Source organism: Rhipicephalus microplus, chromosome 7 (genome assembly GCF_043290135.1).
Source record: "Rhipicephalus microplus isolate Deutch F79 chromosome 7, USDA_Rmic, whole genome shotgun sequence".
In the NCBI taxonomy this organism is placed as follows: domain Eukaryota; kingdom Metazoa; phylum Arthropoda; class Arachnida; order Ixodida; family Ixodidae; genus Rhipicephalus; species Rhipicephalus microplus.
The window spans coordinates 91,554,725-91,573,618 of NC_134706.1; the positions used below are offsets into that span (position 1 = coordinate 91,554,725).

Consider the following 18,894-nt stretch of genomic DNA (forward strand, 5'->3'; position numbering starts at 1 on the left):
ATATCGGTGTCAGTAACGCGCCTTATATCTTTAACGCCGCTGCGCACGTCCCCCTCCCCCTTCGCTCGGTCCTCCGCTCTCCTCGCTCGCTGCAGCTGCGCGCGCACCCCAAACGCCACCTGGAAAGGGAGAAGGCCTCAGTTCTCCTCCCTTTCCAGTCGCACCACGTCAGCTAATGGGGCGGCTGCAAGAGGCGGCTTGACCGGTTCGGCCGGTCCCAGCACGTCGCAGCAACGCACGTGCGGCTTCAGAATGTTGAAGGTGCGACGGTGAGATGCCGTGCAAATGCTGTGTGCCGCGATGCCGTGGCAACTACACCGTGGACACGAAAGTGCACGTTTTCAAGTTCCCAAGGGATCAAACTCTGAGGAACGCGTGGATACGCGCTGTGCCACGGGAAGACCTCTCCGTGACCGAGAATTCCAGGGTAAGCTTTCTTTCTGGTAGAGCGTTGTTGTTTCATTGCAAATGTAAATTCAATATTTGCATATGCTCGAATAAGTGGTTCACAAGCCGCACTTTGTCAAATACTCATTGGTTTGCTCATTGTATGTAAATTTCCTTGGTAGGTATGCGAACTTCACTTCAGAGAGGAGGACATCATCCGAGAAGCCTCGCATACCGATGTAACTACTGGCCGCACAATTACAGTGCCATTATCCCATGTTCGCCTCCGCCCGGACGCTGTACCGTCCAAGTTCCCGAGCTTCCCGAGAATTCAAAGTTCCCGAGAATTCAAAGAAGTTGCGCACATCGTGCCCGTGCACCGACTAGACGCGGAGTTCCTGCACAAGATGCTGAAAAATGTGATTTGCGGGCTGGAAAAGATTGGGTACCGCGTTGTGTGTGTCGTGAGTGACAACAACTCCGTGAACAGGAAAGCGATGTCTCACTTCGAATCGACCCCTTCCAACAGAATTGTGTATCAACACCCGTCGGACCCTGCAAGGCCGCTGTTCTTCGTTATAGATCCGGTACACATACTAAAATGCATACGAAACAACTGGATCAACCAGAAGAATGACCAAGTATGCTTCTACTTCCCTGAGATGCAAACAGACGCAGCACAATCAGAGCGCATGCAAACAGCGTCATTTTCGACAATCAGGGATCTGCACAGCAAATAGTGTGACCAGCTGTTGAAATATGGCTATGGGCTGTCGAGAAAAGCCCTTTACCCGTCGAATTTTGAAAGGCAAAACGTAAAGCTTGACTTTTTGCTCTTGCTTTTGAAATGGCTGGATGAGTGGAAAAACAAAGGCTGCATTCGCTGGCCAACGAAGAGCCATCTGACTTCGACACCTGTGAGAACGGTCACACAAGCGAATCAGTGCTGAAACACATCCTGCGGTGCAGCACTAACATTTTACTGAAGAACGTTTGTGGAAAGCTCAACGACAAACTTCTTGACGCTGCTGACAAGGCAAAAAAACGGAAAGCCACAACTCTCCAGAACAAATAGGTGAACAGCTTCTGATAAAGCGCAAACACAAAACGAAACTAGTTTGTGTAAATAAATGTTTCGCTCCTATAATTTGCTTCGAGTGAAATTTATTTTAAACTACGTGCATGCTCGTTCTTGCAAGAAAAAAAAGCGCCCGCTTGGTAATTCTATGCGACAACCTCTCTTGAACAGTGCTCCGTACTTTTACCAGTCCGCCCTATCGCCTGACGTCACTAGAAGAAAGCTAAGGCCTTGCCTTTCTAGAGGGTGTTGGCACCCCTCTCTCTCGTGCGCCCGCCTTCTCTCTCAGTCTCCCGTCGAGAGCGGGTCGCGCGATGGATGTCCCGGAGGCAACGCTACCATCAACAACGAATTCAGTACAACCGAATGCCAGCACTGCACCCGTCGTTGGAGGTGACGGTACCGCGGTGGTTTCGCCGACGTTGGAAGACGAGGCGGCGCTGCGAAGGGCTCGTGAGACCGAACGTAAGCGGGCTAAGCGTGCAGCGGATGCCGAACTGCGTGCTCGCGAGGCCGAGTGCAAGCGGGCGAAGCGTGCAGCGGATGCCGAACTGCGCGCTCGCGAGGCCGAGGACAAGCGGGCGAAGCGTGCAGAGGATGCCGAACTTCGCGCTCGCGAGGCCGAGGACAAGCGGGCGAAGCGTGCAGCGGATGGTGAACTGCGCGCTCGCGAGGCCGAGATGAGGCGTCAGCATCGAGCCGCGAACGCGGCCCAAGAAGCGGAACGACAACGCAAGCGTCAGGTGGAGAAGGGCGATGAAGGCCGGCGTCAAGACGCCGCTCGCAATTGTCACCGGCGAGTGGACGTTCCCGAAGCCGTTAGAGCCAGGGAACGTGCCGCGTTCGAGTGAACGTTCGAGCCAGTGAACGATAACACGAATAGGTGCTAATCTGTAGTGTAGTTTGTGTGTGTGTGTGTGACGCGCTCGCGATGTGTGCATTTAATGCATCGTACGAAAATCGTGAAGTGTAAATAAATAACACTTTGTATATAAGGTATCTGTGTACAAATGCTTCATGACAAACAACACTTAAATTCATTAATTACACTTTAATCATCATCATCAGTAATAAAACTCCCAAGCATTTCCCCGAGGGTGAACATGGTTAAGTGCGAATGCACAGGGTGTTGCTATGAGAGGGAGTAAAGTTAAAATCCGTTGGCATTCGCCAGTGAGTTAACGTAAACTCCCCCGTGTGAACAAATTGCGATTCCCAGGAATCATTACACCATAAAGGCACCATAGTGTGATTAATAAATATAATAGTGCGAATTAATAAATACCCCTCATAGCATCACCCCGTGCATTCACACTTAACCAATTCACCCTCGGGGAAATGCTTGAGAGTTTTTAGGCGTGCAGTATAACCACCTCGTATAATTGTTTTTTTTTGCCTAATGGCGTATGATATCACACACTTTCTCAGAATTCGCTGTACCTGCCCAACTGTATATATATGCTCCTTATTTAATTCAATTCAGTATGCCTTCATTGAGCGCCTAAGTGCGCTTCACGCATATTGAGTTACTCTTTAAAGTGTGCACACGTGGGTACATGTGACACCGCAAATATTACTCTAAAAATCATTAGGACCTACGTTGAAGCCGATGTGAATGACTGATTTGATTGATATGTGGGGTTTAACGTCGCAAAACCACCATAGACTTATGAGAGAGCCGTAGTAGAGGACTCCGCGAAATTCAATCACTTGGGGTTATTTTACGTGCACCCAAATCTGAGCAGACGGGCCTGCAGAATTTCAGCCTCCATCGGAAATGCAGCCGCTGCAGCTGAGATTCGATCCCACGACGTGCGGGTACTTTAGTCGCTAGACCACCACAGCGGGGCGTGAAAGCCGATCTGAAAACTGCGATAGCGTGCCTGCAGCCGTGCTGACCCGATCTTCACTTCGTGAGCAATCCTCGCTTTGTGTGACAGTTGATTGCATAAAAAAGCAATGCGGAGGCATGTACAAAAACAATCAATAAAGCAACAAATCAACTGTACCCAATAACCGATGCCTGCTGAAAACAAACGCCGTACAACCATATTTATTAGGCACGCGTAGTCCACATTTGCCGTTCCACCAAGATAGCGCCGTCTGAGCGTCCCTTCCACCATAAAGTGACGAAATCGACACAAAATTAATCACTTTACCACAACCACATAACACCAGCGTTTTCTGTGGACTCGAAAGTACTATATTAGCAAGAGGCATGAAGAAAAAGATGGATTCACCAGACTAAGCAGCAGTTTTAGTAGTGATGAGGAAGTTTTGTGAGAGCAGAATCACCGGCGGTGACGCCGAGGCGTGGCAGCGCAGGTCACGACATTGAAACGTCAGTGACGTGAAAAGTATAGGCCTTATGTAGTGTCGCAAAGTGTGCTGGAGCCTATCGAAATGTGCTACGAAGAAATACAGGGATACATTATGTCGGTTTTTTCGCGAGCCAATCAGGAGTAAAATGTGACTGCAGAAATGTTGGGTGTTATTGTCTGATGCTGAACCCTAGAAAAATCTAGATGAGGTGCGCTATGACCATATCTTCGCTTTTTTTTCTTGGGCGTGCTTACGTAAACTGCATCATTGTAATTAACAAAATTACATATTAAAGCGCACATTGTGAAATTTTCAACTAGCTCTTCTGTAGTTATCGCACGCGGACTTTGGGAGTAAAAGAGTGATAGCCAATATGTTCAACTACAATGGTTCAGCCATAGTTAGTGTGGGCTCTACAAGTATTTATCTACATGTTCATGCATGTGGAATATTTTTGCATTACCACAAATATTCTCGATTCGCAGTAAACTACTTTAGTTGTGACGAGGACAATTGATTCAGCTGAATGAATGAAGAACAAGCAAACATTTTGCTTGATTCAAACCACGCAGATTGAAATAAAAGCATATTCAGGAACATTCTGAAGCGTTTTGTATATAAAGGGAGCTTAACAATTTAAAGTACTTGGCACTCTACTATGGGAGAGCATGAAGCCGTCCCGAGACGGATATTGCCAGAAAGACTGTTGCGAATGACGTCTTATAGTTACATGCCCGGCGACTTCGAAGTAGACGGCAACCACGCATCAACGTATAAATCCACACCGCTCCCTCGGGTCACCTATATTCATGTCAGTCGCTCACAACATAACTAATTAAGAACGCGGAGGTGAAAAATACCGGACGTGGGATAGATTCAAGCAAACATATCAGCTGCTACTCTATCCCAAACGCAGTTTTAAAAATAGCATTTTTATATTTAAATTTTTAATCCACATTCTGGCACCTATAGCTTTCATTTCGTGCTATTTCTTGTCAAATTATCAATGTTTTGTGTTGGACCCCAATCTATTCGATCCACACTGCACCCCAATCAAGTCGGCCAGCATAAGCCGACATTCATTTTGCTTGTTTGCATTCATTCACACTGATTAGCCGCTCTCTATTGTTTGTGTTCTACTAGTTACGAAGACAGCTCGTCGCTGTGAACAGAAAATAAAGGTCACTGAAGAAATCATTGTTTTTGTTTTGTTATTCGGGCCCACAATACCACATATATCGTGCCTAATCAAGCTTATTATTTGCATATAGAGGGCTAATATTCAGGCCTTTATCATATTGAACGTTGGGATAAATAGGTAGTAAAGACAAGATCACTGTGAATGAAGCAATGACTTGAGCACAAGCTTACTATGAAAAACGGTCTTAAAATGCGACGAAATTTAAAACTATTGCAAACTAGAGTTTTGTGAAGAATATAAAAAAAACTTTGTGAATTGTTTTTCTGCATAGCATGACTTGCAAAACATTCTCGAAAACCAAATGCTATGCTACTCTGTAGCAATTTTTTTTTCAGCTGCAGCTCGGATGCAATACATTTTAAATGCGCCTTACTGATACTGGAGACGGGATCTTTTGAATACCGGCGCATCTGCATGCTGAGCGGATCTCTTGAAAACAAGGACGGGTTGATTTACCTTTGACGATACTTGCTCTCCATAGTTATCGTGATAAAGCACATACAAAAAAGAAACAATGAAGGAAAAGAAAAAGTTCACCACGGAAGTACTTAACCCGTGAAATCTAAAACGACGCGTGTCGCTAAGTCAAATGGTTTATTAGTAAGATTTTATAAAACAATCTCAAGCATTGCTGCATACCGACCAGTTTTGAATTTTGTAAACAATACGCGCCTGTTTTTTTTTCTAAGACTACACATGCGACGTTAGTTTTTAACCTGCCAGAGGACATCAACGCTTTAAACTTGCTATGGTTTTAGTCTCTGTTTCTCCGTCGTAAATTTACAAAGAAGCTGCATATTTATAGTATCTGTAGTCATGCTATCTAAGGAATTTTAGATGTAAATTTTTCAAAGATTTCGTGAGTGTCACGCAGTGTGCAAATATCGAACATGAAGTATTAGATTATTTCGGTGTGATAGACAATTATTTGTGTGTGCTACACATAGCAAGACCTCTACAGCTTGGTGTTTTTCCTAACATCAGCTATACTAATGTATAAGCCAGTTTGCACTAAAACAATATTACTGAGTTCGTGTCACCCAGTGCTAGGTTGGTAAGAGAGATAGGTCCTTCACCGACATTTTGCGGGACCAGTTAGACAATCTTCAACACAAGAAAGAGCGTTTGCTCGCAATATATATAGGCTCGAATCGTTAAACACCCAAAATTTCAACATAAAGTACTAAGGTACACACGTGAGGGCAATCGCACTCGCATTGCTGTAGAAATGGCACAGATAAAACAGGAAGAGTGTCGTAGCGTGTGAAAGGGAACCCTTTCGTATTCCTTTTTCTAAGACGTCCTGCACACTCCCCAGCAATGCGCAAATCAACGCCCGAAAATGCCGCTCTAAAAAGAAGCACCTGCTCTTCTTTATTAGTTCTATTTTACGTTTTCACGTTGCATTTGTAAAGGTGCCGTTAACACTTTTCTCTTCAGTGACACCAAGAAAATCTCTAAACATACCTGCACGTAAAGTAGACCGATAATAAAGGAACTGCTCAAATATAATGAATAAGAGGAGTTGACAACTTTTTTCTCAGAAAGCTGCCAGAGAGAGCTGTCTTTCGAGACATATACACCTCTGAAAAGTGCAGCATTCAAGCATTCACTTAGATGTAACTGGTACGTCTTATCAACGTATCTGGGCTATTGCGGATGCACACGCATCACACACACACACGCACACACTACGCAAAAGTATGGAAAGATTCGTGCACCGCAAATGCCATGTGCGTGGAGCCCAGTCCACGTTACAAAATTATGGTAGTCAAGCTTATTCCGTAGCGTATTGACTCGTGTTGCCCCATATTCATCATTTTTTTCTTTTAAAACATGAAGTTTGTGATGAAAAAGTTCACTCTAAGCCAGGGGCCTGCAACTTATGGCCCACGGTGCGAAATTGGGAAACCCCAGTACGACGTCGGAACCACCCCCTCCACCCCTTCCCGGTGCACTTACTATATGAAGGTCGGCCCAACAGTTGTTATGCGATACTGGATTTGATAGGAAAAGAAATCGCTTCCATCTTGTCGGCGGCGTCTTTCACTCTTACCCTGATAACGTCTTCATTTCTTTTCATTGTACAGGTCCAAAATTGGGCAGGGAGATTATTCGCAGAAATACTAAATGAGAGAATAACCTTCATATACAAGGAAAAGAGAAAGTCGATTCCAGCATGCTCAGAAAGGTTCAGGGAATACTAAATGTCTCCAATGCTTTTCACCGCGTATTTACCGGAGGTTTTCAGGGCACTAAATTGGGAAGACTTGGGGATAACAGTTCATCGAGAATGTGTTAGTATCCTGCGACTCACTGCATTGATGAGTAACATAGCCTTGATGAGTAACTCAGGGAACAAATTACAGCTAATAAATGCTGCACTGTACACAGTAAGCACAATAGTAGACCTGAAAATCAATATGTACAAAACTAAGGTACCTTGCGACAGTCTCGGCAGAAAACAGCACTTTCCAATAGGTGGACAAATGCTGGAAGTTGCAAAGTAACATGTCTGCTTAGGACAGGTAGTACCCGAGGATCCAAACCATGAAAGTGAAATAACTAGAAGTGTAAGACTGGGATGGATCACGTTCATTAGGGATTCTCAAATCTTGAACGGTATTCTGCCCCTAAGTCTCAAGGGGAAGGTATATAACAGCTGCATCTTGCCAGCACTTACCTACGGAGCAGAAACCTGTTAGCTTACAAATAGGGTTCAGGTCAAATTGAGGACGATGCAGCGAACAATTGAACGAAAAATTGTAGGTGTAAGCTTGAAAGACAAGAAGAGAGCAGATTGGGTTAGGTATTACACAGGGGTTAAGGATATCATACAAGAAGAAATGGACATCGGCCTGGCACGTATAGCACGGTGGCGTGATAACCGCTGGTCGTTAGGAATAACGGACTAGTTTCTCAGAGAAGGTAAACGTACGAAGAGGAGACAGCAAGTTAGCTGGTCCGATGAGATTAAAAGGTTTGCAGGTATAACGGGGCAGCAGAAAGCACAAGACCAGGTTGATTTGAGAATAATGACAGGGGCCTTTGCCCTGCAGTGGGCGTAGCCAGACTTATCGTGACGATGAAAGGAAAAACTTAAAAAATGGGGAAAAAGTGAAATGTGTACCATAAAGAAACGACCCTTCCGATAAACAAACGTTATTTCACATACTTTTTTTTCGAACAGTTGGTTGCGTTGTTGGGTGATGCTCAATGTACCGCGACTGCACGTAAGCGCGAGCCTTAACTTTGATTGCCGTTGTGATAAGTTGAAGGGTGCACGTGCTCCACTTATGCTGCCTCCTTTTCTCAGCATCTCCTTTACATCTACTACTCCCACTGCAAAACGGTGCTGAATAGCACTCTTTGAAAGATGTCTCTCAGCTTCTACAAGTCTAGAAGAGTCGCACTGAGGCCCATCTTCCTCCTCAGGGGCATCATCTTGAAGAGTCAGGGCATGGAATTGTTTGTGGTGCATAGTTCACACTTGTAATGCTCTGTTTTGTAACGAACAAAGACGCACACACGCAAAAAAAGCCAGGCCTGCGCGGACGGCACAGCAAAGTCATAGCGCGAAAGCTAGACGAGCGGCCCTTCAGAGCCTTTTCTAAACACTCATTGAGTAACTGCTGCAAGCACACTTGCTTGATACCCAATAGAGCATTACTAATGAAAATTTTGGTAGGGCATTCGCTATACCATTTTTAGTCATTCTTAAGAGAAGTGTGATATCCGCCAAACACTTGCGAAGAATTTTGTGCCAATTGTTCATGCAGTGGCTGACGATGATGAGGAATTATGGCTGAAGTGGGCATGCCCCTTAGTTAGCATGGGGACAAAAAGAAGCTTTTGGAATTAGTTGGAGCATCAGACCGCCCGCTCGTAACGCTATCCACATTGTGCTACGACTGGTTGTTCCTTCGTTGTTTTAAAAGGCATTATAAGTCGTATTAACGCGATTGCTTTCCCCACATCAAGACTGCCCAACGCAAGTTTGCCAACAAGTCTCAAACACCGATGTGGCTAAGTAGTAGAATACCGGGTCCCCTGGGTTCGAACCCCAGTTAGTCAATGGTGCTTGGTTTTTAAATGCGAAGCATTTCTTAGTGAATTGCAGCGACTTTGAACGTATCTATCTATCTATCTATCTATCTATCTATCTATCTATCTATCTATCTATCTACCGACCTACCTACCTAACCGCTTCCGTTTGGGTGCCCTCGTGGTCACCCCCTTAACGTGGCGGGAAGCAAAATTAGCATGGGAGGGTAAGATAGTTTGACGAATATGACGCGCTGGTCAAGACATGAATTATGTCACGATCCCGTCATGTACGCCATCAAACACTTCCCCGAGACAGTGGCACATACTCATCGGCGCTTATGTGGCACTGGTAGGCGGGTATGTGCCACAGAAAACGGACACTTAGTTTCTACCCAGGAATGACGAGAACAAACATGCAACTTTAACGCGTGAGAGTTAAGCTATACCTGACATTGGTAGCGTTGATCCAACGAAGGCATAAAGTAAATTTCACTGTTAAAAAAACTCGGACATAGGCAGCATTGGCCCCACCGACTAATGAAAAGTATAAAATTCAGGGTCCAGCAGGAATTGAACCCAAGCATTGTGTGTGGCAGTTGAGCAATTTACCCCTTACGGAAACTCCATACATGGCCCATATATAAGTTATATGTGGCCAGATATAAGCATATATGGATGTATATCTGACCACATATAAGCATATATGGCAGCATATGTGGCCACATATAAGCATATATGGATGTATATCTGGCGGAGTCGGTTCATGTATGGGGTTATATACGGCCATATATGACGCGGTTGGCCCATATAAGGAGTCAAATCCGGCCAAATAAGGCACGGCCACACCATATGTAACATATCAAGTGGATCCTTATATGTGGAAGTGCTCCCCTATTTGGGATTAACCACGTATATATTTAGCACCATGATCACACTTTTATGCGGATTGTAATATATAACAATTTGTACACAAAGCTGACCTGCTTATTTTTAATAACAATAGGAGTATTGCAAAAAAACCGAAATGCAAAATGCCATGCAATAAACCGAAATTTCAGGTCAGCTTTGTGTACGTGATAGTTGCTACTCAGTTGAATGCATATATGCATGCATTCGTGTAATTTAACTCGTACATCTTTCATGGCATTTAGGTTTGAAACAATAAGTTGCAATTATTACCACGTAAATAATGTATACAAGAGCAGACATGTTTTACGAGGAGGGAATGGCGTCAAGTCACAAAACGTATTGAAGCTTCCGAAGCTCGCTATTATTATAGAGCTATCCTATATAGTATTATGTAAAGACAAAATGCATGCAACTTATATTGTTCAGATTATTGCGTTGTTTAAAGTGGCACCAAGAAATAGTAATTTCAATGCACTTTTACCTTCCACATCGGTGGACAAAATTTCTGAATATTTGAAAGTTTTAATGGCTATGTGCACCCTTCATATAACAAGATTTCAATTAATCCTGTTGAGCCCTCATCTTCAGCAGCCATTTACTATAGTTGCATGCGCAGTGCAATGTTTAAGGGAGTATTTTCAAAAACAAAAAAGAACTTACGTGAATGCAACTTTCAGGCACTATTATGATTACATTCAAGATGGAAGTTGTACTAATTTATTGCAAAAATACATCTTGCGTTTCCTTTGGCTACGTATAATGTTCCTGGCTTTGCACATAGTAAATTTATCGTAAATTTTATGATTGCACTAGTGAACAATTAATTTAGTGTAATGTTTGCAAGCGTGAAATAAATCTCACGTCATATACATGTACGTTAAGAAAGGTGCAACTGACTCACACGTGATACATATTTAATGGACCATGTAATGAAATGCTGAAGCTTTATAGCAACATTTAACGTAGGCTGCCGAATTCACAAAACTTTTATTTTTTGTGGGTGTGTCATTACTTGGTCGAGGTCACTAATTCGCACGTGCCATCATCAGGATTCGCCTAAACATTGCCTTGCGACTAAAAGTAGTATGACACATTTTTTGCGGGCTGGCGTGATACCTAAGCCAAACTCTACATTATGTAAACAGCCCCTTGCTGTGCAGGCGCGTAACGATTCAAACTGCATGCGAACATATCCTTTCAACACCAACACGGTAGTGCACTTAATAAGATATGTATGCCGGCCGGTACATACCCACCAAATTGCGCAATTGCACACTCGCGTATAGAGATTCATGGGCACCCGGACACTAGCATTTCATTCAATGTGGCCAGATATTTTCGGCCATGTCAGAATGATATGAGTGTATTATTATTATTATTATTATTATTATTATTATTATTGTTGTTGTTGTTGTTGTTGTTGTATCTCGCAAAACGTCCAACATTTCAATTCCATATGCTGTCAATACTGTGTCGTTATGTAAGTTTTATGAGATCAGTAATCTTGGTGTTCTTTTTGATAGCATGCTGAATTTTTTCTACTTGCATTAAATGTGCTGCCATGCGAGGCCTTCATTCTCTTCCTGTTGGCTCAACATCTCTCGAGAATCTGGTTCTCCTACAGCCTTCTACAAATTGTACACCGCGATATGTCGTGCTCAACTTGAGTACATATGCATATCTGATTTGGAATGGCCTTGCTCAATCCAGCAGTAGCGCCACTGAGTGAGTCCAGAAAACTTTCATAAGCATTTTCCCCCATCGTTTCACTAGAATTCTTTCAACACTGCTGGAATATATATTTGCCATCAGTTAACGGCCCGCAAAATTGCGCAGAGCTGTTATTTCTTTACAAGCTAGTTCAGGGTGAGATATTCAGCCCTTCTCGCTTGTAATAATTTTCAAACTTTGCGTAAGTTATCGAGAGAGAATCGACCGTTGAATGTACCTACCAGCTTCTTTCAACACTCTATCCTTTACAGAATACCGAGTCTCTCTGACGTCAACTTTTTTCATTCGTTATGTTTTTCATAGTCTACAGTAATTTTTTTTGTCAGTGAGGGCTGCCCTGTCCTAACGTAGATTTGCATATGCACAGATTCTTCCCTTTTCCGTCTTTCAGGAAGCCTTCGGCACGGTTGTGTATATTCCACATTATTTTGCAGTCCCATTTCATGAATATCTACTCGTTTATTTGTTGTTTCCATTGTGCATAGATTTTTTTCGACTGCTAATTTTTGCTCTTTTCACTGATTTGCTTTTCTGTGGACACTCTGTAATGTATTGTTTATTTTTGTTTTATTTTTCGCGCGCGCCAGCACGAAAAACCCTGTGGTTGTTCTTGAATACGTTAAAAATGATTGATTGATTAATAATTGATTGAATATTATTATTATCATTATAAATCCTTGCAAAATAAGATGAGAATTTGGCTAAAACGCGTCTTCGTAGCCAGCGTACACGAAGCAGCGATTTCAGCTCCACGGAATGCCTGTCTCAAAGGTCCTGCACGTGCAGCTTTCTGGGCCCGCGGGAGGAAGTCGAAGTTCATTGTCCGAAAAAAACTCGACTGACTGCAAGGTTGCAAGGGGTGCGCTCAGTAAAAAAATACAAAAAAGGGCGCCCGTCGGATGGGTGGAAAATTCGGAGAAAGTTGTTCGAAGGAGCGCACGTAGGCACCGTGCAGCCCTGCCGTGGCCTACGCCAGTCTGTCGACAGAGCAGGAAAGAGAGTGCCGCGGCCTATTCAAGTAACGACGAAGAAAATAGTTAGCACAAACATTCAGTCGTATGGTAATAACATTGCGTCAATAATTGTTAAAAAATGAAACGTCGTTCGCCAATAAGCTCAGAAAAATTTAGTTCTAGTGAAAAGTGCGTAAACCATTGATCTCAAGGAGTAATGTAATGTTCATAGTGATGTTCATTGTCAATCCTGCATGCACTGTATCCATCCGCGCCATTGTTGCTTTTTTGCTCGCCGGAGTCATGGGTGCCATGCTGATCGAGTTTGTCCATTTTCATTCCTTTTGCTCTTATTTCGTGTTCAACTACTGCTCCAATTTACACAAGATAATCGCGCAGCTCTCAGGAATCTACTTCGCTGTACGTGGCGAAATTGTGGATGGACGTGGAAGTGTTTTTGTGTGCGTGTGCGTCTGTACGTGCTGAATTGGTGATCGTCAACTTTTCGTGCGAGAAAAAAACGGATACCCATGCTTGCGGGCAAGCGTTCCTTCAAAACTTCTTCCCAAAGCAGTACAAATGGACGTGGCGGCTTTAAGGTGTGAATAGGTTATCAGGATTAACAGGCTCCTCGAAAGACAAGTCTCGGTTAAATGTTAAGGTAAGTTCATCATTTTCATTACCTTCGCACGTTGTTCATAAATGTTATGATAACTCGAAAACATAGCACATTGCATGCTTGCTGAGTAAATAAATTCATGCTAATCGTGGTTACGTCCTTAGGCTGTTTTGTTCAAGCGATACGGCAACACTTTCTTTTTTTTTTCACTTAATCCAGACAGTGCTCAATTTATTCAAAAAATCTACGCCAAGAAAATGTTGGTTTTGTGTCATTGTAATTTTCATAAACATATTGATGTATACATATTTGTGTTGTATTTTTCTCATTTTAACGCTGGAGAAAAAACCAAGGATAAATTACAACTTGCGCAATTACAAATAAAAAAGAGTTGCATATCTCCAACTCCAAGAGTGTCATGAGATTTATGAGCCTATGTTTGAACTTGTCTTGCGTTTGAATTTATCTTTCTTCGTCTACGTTCCACTTGTTTTTACATTTACGTGTGTTTTAGTAAGGACACGAAGTTAAAATTTTGTTGCTAGTTTGATTCTTCAAAAAAGGGTGCTTTGTCACGGATCCAAATGGAAAAACTTAAGAATAGCCCGTAATTTTGTTTCCGCCATCTACAATCAGGGTGATATAAGTGTAAATTTGACTGGAATGCATACATCACAGGCGACATTATTGTTACTGATGTCGCAACATCGCGTGGTTATCTTGAGGAACTGCGCATACCCGCATACATAGTTACACAAAAAAATGTGATGTCACGTTTTAATCCGTGAGCACTGTTGATAGTTTTACGCAAGCCGACAAATAAACTGGTATGATGCATTAGGGCTTGCTAGTGTGTGAAAAAACTGGGGGACCGTTAAGCTCCGTTTTTCATAGTTGAACGTGATAACAGTATCGATCATGTTTCTTGTGCGTAATTCAATCACTTAGTGTATACTCTTTATTGCATGATGCTACTTGAATAATTTTAATTGTGGATTAGTACTGTGTAATTGAGAAGGCTGAAAGTGTCTCAATGAAGGTTTCGCACATGCTGCATTTTGTGTAGAAAAGGGGTAACATAGTTTAAAAAACGAGAAATATTGTGTAATTACTGAGTTGCGCGAAAAAATTGAAATACAAAAAGAAGACACCTAGACGCACCACACACTGACAACTGAAACATTGTTGGAGAAAACAGAAATACGTATATATGCGGTTACGAGAACACGTGCGGTGAAAGAAAAGAATTAGATGAGCAGACATATTGTATAAATGATGTACTTCCAGGAAAGCTACCTCAGTAGCAAGCAACATAAGTGAGAGTTACGTGACACATGAATCCCCAGCTTTGTTTATGAAATACGCCTCTCCGAGTTCCCGCGCTATACCGTGTCACTGAATCTAGCTTTAACTACCGTATTCCAAACAAGGGCGCGCAGCCACACTCTCTACAATATGATGATTTGTTAGAGAATGGTTGTTCCTTTAGAGAAGCTTTGTGATCTACAATTATATAAATGAATTCTTAATAATACTTACCACACGACAGCGCAGTGCCGTCCACCACACGATGTCCACACTGTGAAAGAAAATGATCCCATATCTGCTCATCTTATCATTTTTTTCCACCTCACGTGTTCTCGTAACCGCATACATATGTCTGTTTTCTCCAATAAAGTTTCAGTTGTCAGTGTGCGCTGTGCCCAAGTGTCTTCCTTTCACACTTCAATTTTTTTCGCGCAACTAAGTTAGGATGAAGTACCAACTCGCCCAGCAGAACGTGCTTCTCAATATAATGTGTGTAAAATGTTTTAGAACTTTATGCACCCACTACGCAGTCGTGAGGGAATACGTGCAGTAACGTGTGTGCCTTTTGTAATGGTTGGCTGTCTTTAGACCGCGAAGTTACGTTGGTAATAACGTGTTGTGATGCCCGATGACAATGCACGCTTGTATCATGCAATATAGCTGCGATATTAAATGTTGTGTTGTGAAACCTGTATGCAAGATACATGTATTTGTTAAGCATGACAGTTATTTTCTTTGCATTTACAACAAGAGGAAGTTATTCATGCTTTATTTCCAAGCAGATGCATAGCTGTGTGGTAGAGGACTTGCATGCCATGCAAATAACCTGCATGATTTCGATCATCACTAAAACCCAAAAATTTATAATATTTGTTTTATTTGCATTCTCTCAATTTTCGATCATTGACAAGACGATTTTTCACGGAGAGCCACCGATGCCTACGCCGGAATTTCTGCAGAATGAGCTCTTTACCACTGTTACGTTAATGATGCATTATTGGCAGAATGGAGAGTGGATTACGTTTAAAAAGTACATTTTTAGTGTCCTGTTGGCAAGAAATATTGCTAAATGCCTCCGTTCACACGCGCACAGAGACCTATAGACACCGCTTTTAGCAGTCGTTCTATAGGCCGTTAGTCACAATACTTGTACATAACAAGCTTGCTTACCAATCACTTTTGACCGAATTCCTTAAAAGTTGATTATTAACTCATTTAAGTTATTCAATGCACACGCAGTTCATACGGTCAACAGCAAGTCAATATTTCGTTTTGACTGACTATAGACGCTCCATTGACACGCGAGAAAAGTTTTAAACAAACACACTGTGAAAAATATCTTTACGAAACTCAAATTGGGTTCTTTTATGCTATTTATTTTGTAGAGTCGGAATCGATAAAGCGGAATATTTACTTGCACCGTACCATGTCTCAGACCGTGTTGACCATAGGTTCAAGATAAGAAAAATCGCATGCAAGACTGACGTGTTTCAAAATAATTTTTTACCAAAAAAATTACAAGATGGAACCCACTGCCTTCCAGCATTGCTTCTACACTCTCAAATATTTGTTTTATTCCATGTAAGAATTAGTGCGTTGCATTTTTGGGGTGTGCCACATTTTTCGATTTATGTATGAATTTCTCTTGCAGATTGTGATTCAAGTGACTTTGATTATTTGTTTGGCTGACTATGTATTTTTTGTATTCTACTTTTCGTAAACGCTCCCCCACAGTAATGCCAATTGGTGCTGTGGGTAATGAAATAAGTAGATAAATAAAAAAAGTCAATAAGTAAGCAATAAATTTAGGCACAAAGAATGTATCTCTTCAGAAAAAGTGGACTAACGGTGACATGTGCCCACCACAAACTTTAAATATGATTCCAAGTTACAGTTTTAGCAATTAGTTATTGAGAATAACTTCAGATATAATGAGGATAATTTATTAAAACAAGAATGTTCAGGGGGTATGTACTGCCTTTATTTTGGAGATGATGGTGACTGCATGCAGACCTTTCAACAAACAGCTATATTTCTAGCTGAAGAGTGATTTGAGCAGCTATATTTTTTGCCGGCGACACAAGTTGAACTAATATAGATTAACCATCTGAATAGCTTTATATAAAGGTATCCATATAAGACCATATATGAAAGCATCCATATAAGACCTTATATGGATGCTTCTATATATAGCCATATATGGCCATATACAGCAACACCCGTATATGGGTATATAAGGCCCATATATGGCTATATCAGGAATTGGGCATATCAGGTTATATAGGGCCCATATATGAGGATTCCATATAAAGCCAGATATGCCCAATTCCTGATGTAGCCATATATGGGGATTTTTATATAAGTCCATATATAAGATTTTTGTAAGGAACAACACAGCTACGCCAGGTCTCACAAATACTTTTCAAATAGACAATAATGTTCGTGAGACGTAAATAGTTGTTGCAGCGCTTCCTACTCAATTTTATAAACATTACATATATACTCCTTTAATACAGCCATCACATCGGGATGACGTCAGTTGTGGTTAGTTGCCTTGCGCTGAATTTGATTTATGTAGCAGTGTTCATGGCCATCATCTTCGCGAGCATGAGCGCTTCGTATTCCTTTTTCGTGTTGCTAACGCACATGTTCCAGTTGACATTCCTGTGCAAGAGCAAACAACTGGCTATGTAAACATCTGGAACTCTTCGACATATGTCTATGCGTGCAACATTTGTACACATTCTTGGCGTAATTTCGTGACGTGTCGCTGAAAAAAATTCTAACATGGTCACCTCACCTCCACATGCTTCGCATAACGTCGATTCCCAGGCACGTGGAATCTGCCAAATTTTTTTTTCTCTAATTTCGCGCGATGTGGTAAATGACACCAGCGCTAGCAGCGGACAACTGCACATGACTCGAGTTGTGATGTCATCAAAGCTTTCACTGTAAAAACACACATAGTACACAATACGAGCTTGATCCAACATAGAAAAATCATTCGCTGCCGACGTTGTTTGTAGTGGCTGTAGGAACCGTAGTTGTGGCTGTGTGGTTGCAGAGACGCAGGCAACGGCTGGCATTGTTGGCATTCCTGTTTCGGGCATGCGTGTAAGGCCATTCTGTTGTTCATGGCGCGGCTACCAGACGCTACTTTCTGTGAAGAGTGCATAAAAGTGGTGTTTTCTCCCCTTTTGTATGTAAAGTGGTTGTGTTCACAAATTTCAACACTCAATGTTTACTTTCGTCTAAAAATGTCAGCGTGAAAAATTTGTTCAGTATTCTTTCAAGGAGTTTGAGCTAAGACTGAATGTTTTCCAACAGCAGGGCAATGAATCTCGACTGTGGCACTTCTCTTGCTTCGAATGGTGCAGAGTATAGGAACATAAGAGCATACCATTTTCTGCAGGAAATATGTCTAAAACATTATGTGCTTTAAAGCGCCACAGATCGGCCGATGTCTTGACTGTGCTTTTCGATGGGTATCCTGACGTTTTTCTTGTATCTCTGTTCAGACGCCCGGTATCCTAACACGGGTAAAGTCAGAGGCGCATTTGATATGAAAGACACCATGAAGTTACACTCTGGTCTCATGGACTCAAGGTTCTCGAGATGAAAAAAAGCTTTGCAGCCGCCATGGCAACATTGTTCTGCACTGCATGTGTATGACGGTGGTGGTCAAATAATTTAATAACCATTGATTGGTTACAGAGAAGTATGCAAACGAACTGGCTCGAGAATGAAGTTTGTCATAGAGAACATGGGTTCCCGATCCCAACTAACGATAGATTTCCTCCACTAAAGTTTGCATCAGTCAGTAAGGAACCATGGTGTACATATTTGCAAGTTGGCTAATAGTTTTCAACAAACGCACGATTGAAAAGATTTTTTTACTTTGCTGCTGAACCACGTTTATATAAATATGCAAGCTTGTGACACGTGTACAGAAAGTACGTACAAATTTATTCCTATTTCGTACATGCGAATTTGTAGAATTTTTACTCTCCTGGCAAATCAGTGCCCCCCACCCCACTCACCTTTTTGTTGAGCAGGGCGTCTTATAGGCTTCAAGCAACTGGGTCATTCCTCCACTTGAAAATGTTGCAGAAACCTTCTCTAGAGTGTAAAATGCATCACAAATAACACATATTTTTTCAATATCTTGAGTATTTTCGTTCATCATATGAGTCGAGCATCGTTCTCAATACGTTGTTGACGAACACACATTGGCATGCGTATAGACTTTATAAAAATAAAAACGTTGAGACGCGGTGAGTTTCCATTCAGTATCGCAAGGGCCTCGTCATGCAGTGCCGTCATTGGCGTCATAATTGAG

The 18,894-nt window shown here is 42.2% G+C and overlaps 1 protein-coding gene across 1 annotated transcript; it reads left to right on the top strand.

Moving 5' to 3' along the window:
* Positions 1–220: 220 nt before the first annotated feature.
* LOC142767818 (uncharacterized) lies at positions 221–1,127 on the top strand. The gene is made up of 2 exons (XM_075870059.1): positions 221–427; positions 570–1,127. Exons 1-2 carry the CDS (start codon positions 275–277, stop codon positions 1,125–1,127), a joined length of 711 nt encoding a protein of 236 aa, XP_075726174.1. The 5' UTR covers positions 221–274.
* The last annotated feature ends 17,767 nt before the right edge of the window (positions 1,128–18,894 follow it).

Bases quoted from the DNA above. Each gene is read 5' to 3' on its own strand.
- LOC142767818 (XM_075870059.1), top strand. From the start codon at position 275: ATGCCGTGCAAATGCTGTGTGCCGCGATGCCGTGGCAACTACACCGTG. The intron at 428-569 runs GTAAGCTTTCTT...TTTCCTTGGTAG, and splicing joins CCGTGACCGAGAATTCCAGG to GTATGCGAACTTCACTTCAG.